The sequence below is a fragment of the Ruditapes philippinarum genome, unplaced genomic scaffold, assembly GCF_026571515.1.
Source record: "Ruditapes philippinarum isolate M1 unplaced genomic scaffold, ASM2657151v2 ctg662_1_1_1_1, whole genome shotgun sequence".
NCBI classification, from domain to species: Eukaryota; Metazoa; Mollusca; class Bivalvia; order Venerida; family Veneridae; genus Ruditapes; species Ruditapes philippinarum.
The window spans coordinates 322,763-334,509 of NW_026865029.1; the positions used below are offsets into that span (position 1 = coordinate 322,763).

At 32.6% G+C, this 11,747-nt stretch overlaps 1 protein-coding gene across 1 annotated transcript; it reads right to left on the minus strand.

Moving 5' to 3' along the window:
• Positions 1 to 107: 107 nt before the first annotated feature.
• LOC132727622 (uncharacterized) lies at positions 108 to 11,338 on the minus strand (the record flags this gene model as incomplete). Its single annotated transcript, XM_060713194.1, has 11 exons — positions 108 to 1,484; positions 1,765 to 2,022; positions 2,560 to 2,805; positions 3,328 to 3,564; positions 3,835 to 4,068; positions 5,054 to 5,296; positions 7,040 to 7,276; positions 7,851 to 8,099; positions 8,418 to 8,651; positions 9,956 to 10,072; positions 11,210 to 11,338. Coding segments are annotated over 11 exons (2,375 nt in total), but the record flags the coding sequence as incomplete, so codon positions are not given.
• Between the last annotated feature and the right edge of the window lie 409 nt (positions 11,339 to 11,747).

The window sequence follows — 11,747 nt, forward strand, 5'->3', positions numbered from 1 at the left end:
TGAAACAGATAACACTATTTGAGGTTAGTGTGTATCTGTATTTATGAACAGCCACGCGAGGAATAAGAAACTATCAAATTGTGTTTAATGGCCATACCATACTCTGTTTATTGTTTTAACCAACAATACTTAAACATGTGCAAAGAATAGTACATACATCAATATTATGCAAATTAATACAATATAGAAAATACACATGTAGGAATAATAATTAATTGAGTTCTACTATAATAGCAAGAAATGTGAGGGTTTCGTAAGAGTATTTATCGGTTTATTTCGCATGCATTGATTTTGTAAAATGATACAATTGACAAGACATGATATCAAAACAAACAAAAATGACATTTCAGATTAAGTTGAAGTGATGTTATGTTCATATATTTATTGTTACGTTGAGGTGATTGGCCTATATATTTAAACATATGACTATTTCAAAGTAAATTTGCGTGAATTATTGATCATTTTTGCAAAGCAAAATATAAATGTAAAAAAACAACTATGATTTATGAATTATTGACTTACATGTACACGCACCATCTACAATTACTTGGGCAGAATGTCACCTTGAATAATGCTTTAAATATAGGAAGGTTATGAAACACACACACGCACACGCACGCACGCACTCTCTCACTCACGCACGCACGCACGCACGCACGCACGTACGTGTGCGCGCACATTAATGCATGCATACATCTTAAAGTCTTCCAATTCATAGCGCTGATAGTTTGGTGTTGGGTATAAATGTTGGTCTCATAAAATCTACTTTATTTTATGATAACAATAAATTAAAAAACAGATTATTATTAAATGATATTTGGATTTGAGAGTGTGATAATTCGTTGTAATACACCACTGTAAAACATCAATGAAAGCATATCTATTTCCATTGAAAACTTCAGTAAACTTGTCAAAAAAATATCAATAAAATTAATAGTTGAATTAAGGTATTTCAGATTCTTACGCAAGTGTATGTTTGGCAGAAATAATATATAACATATCACATTATACGCAAAATATAAATAAAACGTAAAGCCCATTTTGAAAAGTTTTACTTTGGTGGGAAAATCTATCAAATACTTATACAAAAAAAAGCGCATCATATCAACTTTTCCTAAACCATGGAGAAAAAAATATAATTATGTCAAAATTGTAAACAAGTATGTCTACTTCGTTACTTAAAGTAAAGTTTACCTTGTTAAAAGGATATTACCATGAAAACGTTTCACATTGTTAAGTTTGGTTAAAGATCTTAACAAGACATTGTACACATATTTCTTGTGAAACTTCAACTTAGTCAATATTTTCAACATGAAGTTGTTTTGATGTGTCTACTTTTTCGTCAACATTTTTAGTTTTCTTCTTCTTGTTCTTGATTTTTTTTGTTTTTGAATTTATTGGTGTCTGCAATTTGAATAGATTTGGAATATCCAAAGCAATTATTAATGCCACTACGCTAGAGAGCAAGATAACGCCAATGGTACCTGAAATGAGATGAAATCAGATATTTCATTCTTGCACAGATCATAATAATAACAGGTATCTGACGTATTTTAAGACAATAAAATGATAACAAATCTTAAGTTTACGTCAACTTCAACTTAATCTTCAACTACGTATACAGTTTTGAGAACTGTGAATAGGTAATTTTAAAAATTTGGTACATATGTCAATGATTTCCGGTTTAGATCAAATAAACTACAACATACATGGTGTTTAAGATAATGACAGTATAAGATAATAAGTTTAATATCAGAAACCTACCAACAGCAACCGATGTTGGTCGGTTATCCTCGGCAGACGTTAATTTCCGTGTATTGGCGGAAGTGGAACGTGCGTCTATTGTTAGGTTCTGCTCTAGTTGCTGAACTATTTCTTCTGTCGTAAAATTGTCAAAGGCTCCAGTGCTGCACTGACACGGCATTATATAGATAGGCTCTGGTTTACATACGGGTGACGTTGGATAAGCCCTTGGACTTAATGTAGGGTTGGTTTGCAGGAGAATGGTGCGGTTTAATACGTCTGAAAAGATAATTGTGATTTATATTTTTCTGATGATGTTATACAAATAGTATAGCTGTCTAATTCATACATAAAAAATTTCTGTCTGAACAGATACCCAAAGTCCCGACCTTGTTTTGATTGAATAAAGAAAAATATAAATAAGTCCAAAACAATGCAGACCTGAGAATGTTGCATGCGCAGTTTGATTGAGTCGATTGAGTCTTTTCATGGATAGTACTAGTAAATACAAGCTATTATCCACGACCCCTAGCACCGGCTAGTCGCTTGTGGAATATGTAAAACAAAGTGACGAACTACTAGCGTGTTTTGTATTCATATGTGTCTGTGCTGGCCAAATGTCGAAAGAAACCTTAGTTCATGTGTTTAAAATTGTCAACAACAGATGCAACGTGAAAAATAATCACAGTGCATTTTACATTCACATGCATTTCATAATAACATATCAAGCACCTGGTTTGTAGTCTATCATAGGAAAAAACATTTGCCTTGTTCAGATATACTTAAGTATTTTACTGAAATATCGATATGTCTTACTTTCTAAGCAGTACTTCCACATAAATTTAAAGCTAGGCACCCTAGTGGACGCTAGATGGCAGTCACATATGTGATAATAACAATGCAACTTTTTGGGATCATATGTGACACCTCTGCACTCGGCCGTTTCCAAGCAACGCTCATAGCAAAGTTCTGGATAGTTTACAAGATACTCTGTCATGGACGGTATTATATCACAACTTCCTACATATCCCTCTATCATGTATATTTCATATATTGGACAATCTGGAAAAAAAAATCAAAAATGTTGTATAGATTTTTAAAAAATAAAAGCTATTATCTCATAGAAACCACATGATTTATCATTTTACTTTCAATACGTGCTTATTATATTTCCAATATATGTTCTCGTCCTTTCTAATTCCAAATAAAGTCACATATGCTATATTTCTGTTTCATCAAATAATGTGACATTACCGCATTATTGCGTTTTTATTAAAGTTATTAAAATTAATCAAATATTTACATTCGATATTAATTGCAGCATTCAAGATGTGATCAGATACATGACAAAATGTCAATTTTCATTCTTCATCAATTATAAGCCATTAAAGACAAAAGAATCAGAATCATATCTTAACCTCGCAAATTCTTTGAAATAATTTTGATGAAAACTAATGAATTAAGTTATTTTAAGTACAAAAACTGGAAGGCAGGTCCCTCCAAAAATATGATTTCTCAAGCTCTGTACACGTCAAAACATATTCCGTAATTGTACAGTTAAATGTTAAATAACATAAATATTACCATCATTGCATGATGTCCTGTAGAATATTGAGCCATATTGCTGTGTAGCATACGCGCAATCAAATAACTGGCATTCCATGCTACTGCTGTCATATATAGCCCCCTTGCATAAAGTTTCTGAATCGCACAACAATTTACAGGAGCTTGAGTTTGAAGCTGTCATCTTGTAGTAGAACGACTGACACAACGATCCTTGTTTACAATTTAAACAAGTCTGTGTCGTTGGAGACGGGCAGTCTAAACAATATATCGATAGCGTTTTTACAGATTTTTGTTGGATTTTTTTGAAAGCACAAAAATGTTTTTGCTTCTAGACACAACATTATAAAAATAACGATAATGATGTAAATCAGTACATGAATCGGTAAAAGTAGCACATAAATGTTTCCTTTACAACATAAATCATTAGGTAGGTTGTTTTCTTTAATAATTCATTGGAACTGTTGATTACTCGTATATGTATTTCTAAGTTGTTTTTAAGTCGCAAATTAAATAATGTGTTCTAACCTGTAAAACAGTTCTTGATTGAAAAAATATCTAAAGTATTTTTTGAGACATAGTCGGTACAGCTGTGATATGTGCAGTTAAAAGCTGTTTTATCCATGTAACCCGAGAAACAACCCGGGAGGTCCAAACACCGCCGGAGACAAAATTCCACGTTGAGCACACCTTCGTCATACTCGAAAGCTTCACAATTCGGAGCACTACCAGCTATTGTTTTCATTTCTAAGTGTAGGCATTCTATAATGTAATTATATATTATATTTGTTTTCGGTGATAAGGGCACGTATAAAATCCTTATCAGTTGATATACTTTTTTCTAGTTTATTTAATTCCTACGCTAGTTTTATTTCTTTCATACAATATTAAATGAAACCAATGATTTCTAGCATTTACTCCACGCGTTTATCTGATTTAAAACATTACTGTATTCAATATCAATTTAGCGTCTATCAATAGGCACATCTCGGCTATAATTCCCAATATTCTCGGACTAATGAAGAATTGAAAGTAGTTCTACCACGTGGTTTTACATGTAAACAAAAACAGCCAGTGTTATAATTGATAATGTAGACAGAATGTATATTTTTAACATCCGAAGAAATATATAGTCTATTTCGGTAAAATTATGAATGAAAATATGTCTGACACTCATAAACATGATCAATCTTAATGTGCCCGTTGATGTATAATAATAAAATATAAGAAACTCCGTAATAATTTATGACATGAGCAGTATTTGAAACTTAACATTCTGACAACTTTGTATGCATTTATAACTAAGAAACAAACATTTGCAGTTGCGTTAAACTCGTTAAGTATTTCGGATGAATTCTTAAATTGAAATTTAACAATATGGTCGGCACTTTATTTAGGCATTTTTATAATTGATGATTTTACATTGAGAGAATATCAATATCTTGCCATTAGGTCGATATTTGCCAATTGTGCTTGCTTGTAAGAGGGTGTGAAAAGCAATTGCCTTCGGTCTTTGTAGTTCCAATGATGGCGGAATTTAATGTCCTGAATGCATGCATGTCATGCATCCTCGAATAAAACAACTCAACGGTTTACCGCTTCTATAAAAAAGTATTTTTTAGTTATTTGAAATGCATCTTAAGCCTCCAAAACAGGAAAGGCCCCACCTGTTCCCTTAGAATGTAATTTTTTATTTGAAGCTTGATGCTGTTTTAATTTATAAACCGATTAGTTAAAGTAATTTTACCTGGATTATTTGTTTTTCGTAATAACGTAGTTCCTTGCCCGAGACCATATGGTCTGTCGCACTGGCTGTGATGACACTCTTCGTTTATTGGGTTGTATACAGTAACGTCGCACTCACTACATGTCGTATTGCAAAGATTGGCTGATGTAATATTGGTATCCGTCATTATTGCAAACTTCGGAAGACCACAATTATCAACAAAATTTTTAATCGTTTGTACGTATGGTTTAACAGGATCCAGCTCTATGAAGAAAAAGATATTACGATGTTAAATCAAAATATATGCTACCTGAAGGTGAAAGCATGGTATGTGAATGTAGCCACATGAATAAAAGGCATGATACATTTTCTTTATGTAATTTCTTTTATAAGGGTTTAATTAATGCGGCTAACATGGATAAAAGATAAAAAAAAAACTTTTGACTGTCCGTCCATCACAGTCTAGTCCGGAGAATAACTTAAAAAATGATGACGGGAAATGATAAAAGAACAGTCAGGGTAAGTGTAAGAGCCAAAATGCTACCTTGCTTATATTTAATGATACCCATTTACCCGAAATATAACGTATTAACTATCTAATAACCTGAACCTTTACAAAATTGCATAATCCGATACCAAAAAGAAGGGTCAAAGAACGATCGCTCTACTTAAATTGCAATGATTTCCCCTAAAACAGCTTGATAATGCTTGTCCGGAAAACTTGAAAACTTGACTAGTAGCTCGCATAATGCTAGAAGGATGGTGTCTTACAAGAGTTGTCCAATGTGTAGCGTGCTCCACTTTTTTCAGTACTTGATTGCACGATACAAGCAAAGTAGAAAAGAGGGCACAATTCTGATAAACTGTTTGCAATTTTTGCATTTTATTATTAAGTTGAACAAGTATTTAAAGTTTGAAGTGAATATATATCTGATAGTTTTTGAGAAAAGTTTATAAAGATTATAGAAAAACAGTTTTGAGTTATTGGACTAATACGCCATGCAGAGATATATTCCCTTTAAAAATGCATTTCAAATGTTGTATTAAACAAGTATGCAAAATATTATATTAATATCTTCGATACCTTTTGAGAAATTAATCCTAACAAAAAAGTTACCCAGGGCAAAATACTTATCCAAGGAAAAGGGGAAAATATTACTTTAGACTATCAGCCCCTGTGAAGTTGCATCACATGATAATAATATACAATACACCAATATTAAAATAAATATATTTAAACTTTCTGAGAAAATTGACCTTTATATATTATCAATCACAGTGACCTTTACCATTTAACCTAAACATGAGTGTGACAGGCAGAACACCTCAATGTACTTCTATGTAATGCCTAAGTATTGAAGTTGATGACCATAACCAAATCTTAACAAAAAAACGTATGCCAATGCCTAATTCTAAGTCGGTAATGACAATACCTCACATTTTTGTCTTCAAAAAACGGCACTTACAACCATAATGGCCAATGCTTGCTTAATTTCCGAATTTTATCTTCTATTGATACTTCCAAAAGAAAGTCCGGGTTAAGCTTTTTTTTTATTCACATTTGAGGTAAGTGAGAGGGGTGTGGTGTTAATGAACCATAACTCTTTGTTATGTAGGTTGTTTATTCATATCCCTGCATTCAACTGATACAGTTTATATTTGGTAGGTGGAATACCTTCGATTCTTCTTTATCTGAAAGTGATGTTAAGTGTCGTTTCACCAAATTGCCTAGATCGCCAGTGCTATAAGAATGTACACGTTGTACACTTGGAAGGTACATACCGATAGTGGTCAACAGAAAAAAAAATGTTGTAAGGCGTTAACTGCATATACTTCAATCAACTCTATGTCAGTGTTTAGCATAACAAATTATCAATTCCCTTTCAGTGTTTGTAAAGCAATACATATTATAAAAAGAAGAGAAAAGAAATCTAAACTTGTATTTTTATATACAGGTGTGTGTGTGTATGTCTGTGTGTGTCTCAGTCGAATAAGTATAAAACTTACCATCGAAGGTCATGCAAACTCTCTTAACAAATGTATACGATGCGTTCACATCTCTTTCTATGCAGTTATGATAGAAACACTTTAGCTGTGTGGCATCGTGGCTGACACCTCGGCAGTAAGGCATGTCCAGGCATTTATCAATGCAATAATCTAAGTTAACACCTCCCTCATGAAAGCCAATAATTTGGCATGTGCCAATATATCCATTTAGAGTAAAAAGTCTAAATATGGGACAATCTGAAAATAAAAGGTACAATAATAAAGCATGCACAGTTTAAAATTTAAATGTCCATCCAAATCAGGGTTTTTCAAATACAGTGCCTACCATTTAAAATTCTGATTAAATTATAAAAAGTTATAACTATTCAGGACACGTTAGATGAAACTTTTCTGATCATATTTTTATGCTATAGAACTTGTGTGTGTGCCTTATGTTTGTAATAGGCTTCCGCGGTAACGAGAGATTTTGTCGTATAATTATGTTGCGCTGGAATAGGAACTTTGATACAATAATATGAGCACATGGCCGTTGGAGATTTTTTAAACGAAAACAGGAGTTCTTTCAAACATAAAGTGGAGTTCTTTGTAACAAACAAGAAGTCTCTCAATGTAAATAGAAGAACTTCTAAAAACAAAAATAAGGATTAATTTGAAAAAGGAGAACTTTTAAAGTAAAATAGTTTGAGTACTTTGAAAAGAAAAAAGAATTACTATGAAACGAAAAAAAAACAACAGTTCTTTGAAAGGGAAAAAACATTTTAACAATAGAAAACGAGTGAACGTTACATAAATGTAATAATTGTGATATTACCAGAGGCAGGCGAATTCCTAAACACCCTTTTAGACATTAAATTGTCTTGTTTTACCATCGTGCAGTTCATCAGGAAGCAGCCGTTGGTGTAAGTTCTGTACATGATAACATCTCGACTTTCAGAACTTTGGAACTGGACTTCGCATGTCTCCCAGGACGGATAGGGGGGAACGAGTGCATTAGCATGCTTCTGGCACAAATCACTCATGTCACAACCATCACAAATTTGCTGAAAATCCCTTTGCGGCTCTTTTTAACAAAAAAAACACACAGTTTAAAGCGAAGTTATGAACCATAATCTCAAATTGTTTTTAAATAATAATATTCAAAATGATAAAAGATATCGATTTTATCTTTTAAACTCTTTTATTATTACATGTTTGGTAATCACCTAAGACTTTATAAGATCACTGAAGTTTATTTTTTTTCATTTTTGTTTATTTATTAATGTATTTATTTTACAAAAAAATCATAAAAGTGGTATTTTCTTTTTATTGAATATTAATTTGTTACGGTAATTATTTAACAAAAGTCATTAAATTGGTATTTTCCTCAGTAATGACATACCGTAGTCGATGCAGTGTTTCCACATAAATCTTAGACCCGGTGACGTCGTACGATTTGAACAATTGTGATATTCACATTTCCCCGTAGAGGAAGTAAAAGTTGATCCTCTGCAACCAGGCATGTCAAGACATTTCTCGATACAATAATGGAACGTTAGACCGCCTTCTTCAGTGTGTATGACGTCGCAAGATCCGCCGACGTCATCTAACTGAAATATCTCGAATTTCTGACACTCTGAAACAGGCAAATTATATCACATAAACCCCTCGAGAATAGACATTTGATTCTATAATTGTTAACAAAGCACCAATCAATTAGAGTATCAAGTGTATAAAGATATATATATATATAGTCTGCAGTTTACACAACTAAACAAACGTAATAATGATGAAAAATACTTATTATTCATTAGCAGTAACGTGCCAATGATAGTTTTGCTTAGATCCTTACGTTGCCTACAAATGGAGTATAATGTTATGTTCAGGTGCCGCGTAATAATCACAAAGACGTTATCAGGTCCACCATTTATATATATATTCAAATCTTGCCTTGTACTTTGTTTACAGACAATACATTTTAAAAAAAAGTATTATTCTGTTTATGTTCAATATCCGACACTATCGTGTATTAACCATTAAGTTTTAGCATCAATAGAATTTCACTGTTGATTCATTTTATAAACATAATTCATAACATATAGCTTTATACCCTTTAATATGAAGAATTCATCAGAACTCTTATCATAGCACCTATATTTCGTCATAGATGTATAATGGGTGTATACCACATAAAATTACATTTGACAGACAGTATATCATTAACAGTATTGAATTAAACATCAATATTTTCAATCAGCATCCTCCATAATAATCAAATACACCTGAAGTCTCTCCAACAAACAACATCTCTAATACAAGGATATCTTCTTTTTTATGTAGAGCTCATTAAATGAAAACTCAAATTTTGTATAATTCTATGAAACATCGTCATGTATACAGAAAAACATAGTAAGTAGATCTTTGCTGGTCGTGTGGCCCAGTGCATATCAAACCTTAAAAACTTGGGTCTCATTCGAATGGATGCTAGGGCAAGAGTTGCAAATGTATTGTTCACATATACCAATAACTACCATAGAATTATTTCTCGCTCTCGCTGTATGTAAATATTTTACTTTTAAAATCATTATGCTACAAGTGATCAATGAAATCATGATTTTATATATGTCTTCCTTATTTTATTCAAGTAAAATATATTACCAGGAGGATTTCGAGGAATATATAGTTTCGAATGTTCTTTATTTCCTTTGATTCATCTAATCAGGAACAAACGTTGTCTCAGTGCTCAGGACCCTCGTCGCTCGGGACCTGCACTCAACCTTTTCCTTATTAAGAAACCCATCTGAATATAATATGTTCTCTCCATAAGGGTAATATTTCAACAATCCTATATATGTGTGCCCATATTGGATACATAATATTATTGGCAATACGTGTATAGGCCAATATAGTTAATGGGTTTTATTCGTACGAGATATTTACCGATATTACACGAATCTCTGTATACTAGTTCTCCGATTTCTTGACGAACTTGAGAGCATTGTGTTCGGTTGCAGGAGCTGTAAATTCGATGGTAGTGGACAATAGTACTGTCACTATCTATAGCAATAAAAAGTACATATACCACATGAATTCAATTTCAAATTATACCTATCTAAAAACGAATTAAAGCAGTGCAAAGCGAATCAGTTTTTCCCCGGTACCATAATTTCGATTTCAAAAAGACTTTCTTTGTTCAAACATTGGCTCCAATTCATAAATTATTTCGGTATTTCATGATTACTTTGGTCAGTTGAAATGCATCAAAATCGAATGCTTGAGATAAAAACAATGATACCGGGGAAAGAAGAAATCATTCACCTAGCACTGTTTTAATTCGTTATTGAATAGATTTTGAAATAATTCTTTATCTATTTTGAAACATAAAAAAACTCAAGCGCTTTGAATCTGAGAAAGAAATACTTAGTTAACCCCAACGAAACATTTTATATAGATTTCTTGTTCCGCACTCCATCCCATGTAAAATAATTAAATATTTAAAAAGATATACTAGAAAATACCGTCTTTATATTGGTCTTCTGCTCCACGGCAGATAAGGCAACGTGATTTGCTTGTCTTATAGTTGACTGATTTGGTAGGGAAATCCCCAGTAAATAATCAAGATCGCTTTCCTTTGACCAAAACAACAGCAAAGCAACCGTTTTTTACCAAAAAAGGAATGATGTTTTGCCATGGGTCGTCATATCAAGTAGGAAAGTAAATGATGACCAGAAAATGATTCCTATTGATTTTGTGTTAGTGGTTGTCGTTGTCTTCGCTTGAAATTCTAATCGTACTAGTCGTTTTAGTCTTAGTCGTGACCAAAGTTGTTGTTGTCCTCGGCGGGTAGTCGAAATAATAATAATAATCATAGCCTTACTCGTAGATAATGTCATCGTAAAAGTACTAATCGTTAGTAGTCGTTGGCGTAGTCGTTGACGTGGTTGTGGTCATAGTCACCATTTTGGTTATTCTACAAAGCTAAGCTTTATACAGCGATATGCAGCATATTGTCCTATACAGCTTGTGGTATGTTGTATCCAGTGTAAGCTGTATACGATGTCTTATGTTTTATGCGTCCTTATGTGCATACGGTGACACAATGCCTATCCTTGTAAACTGTGTAATGATGATAAATGCATAAAGATCAAAGGTACTACTAACATGGTCTGTAAATAAGGAAACTTAAAAACGAACCTGAAGTTTTAATGGTAAGACAGTTGGTTTCCAATCTTTTGTTTACGTTACTTTGGTAGTAGTCATGGCAGTTAGGACCAGGAGCACAATTAACACAAGTCTGAACGATCTTCGATGAAGCGTCACATCCTGTGATACATATATGTGTATATAGCATAAAAGTCCGATTCAGGTAAAATATTGAACAATATTCTTGGTGAAAAGTGTACGATCTAGTATTGAACGAAATGAAAAAGGAAATCATATATTAGAAATACTTAACGTTTATAACAAAATACTTTCTTTTTTTTGAATTCAAATTCCCGTCATTCAATATGTAAATGTTGAATTTGTTAAAAACCTGCGGTATTGGGTTGTCTATGCTGGTAGCTTTCAAATAAAATTTAATTTTGTAGTTTCTTAACGTTGGCTTTTAAAGTTTTCAAATTTTCTACTTTATTGAATAAATTATATTTTGAAATCGATTCTACAATAGGCTATATTACCAATCCCGGAGTAGTGTGTACAGTTGTCACATCACTGACAAAGCTGTCTATAA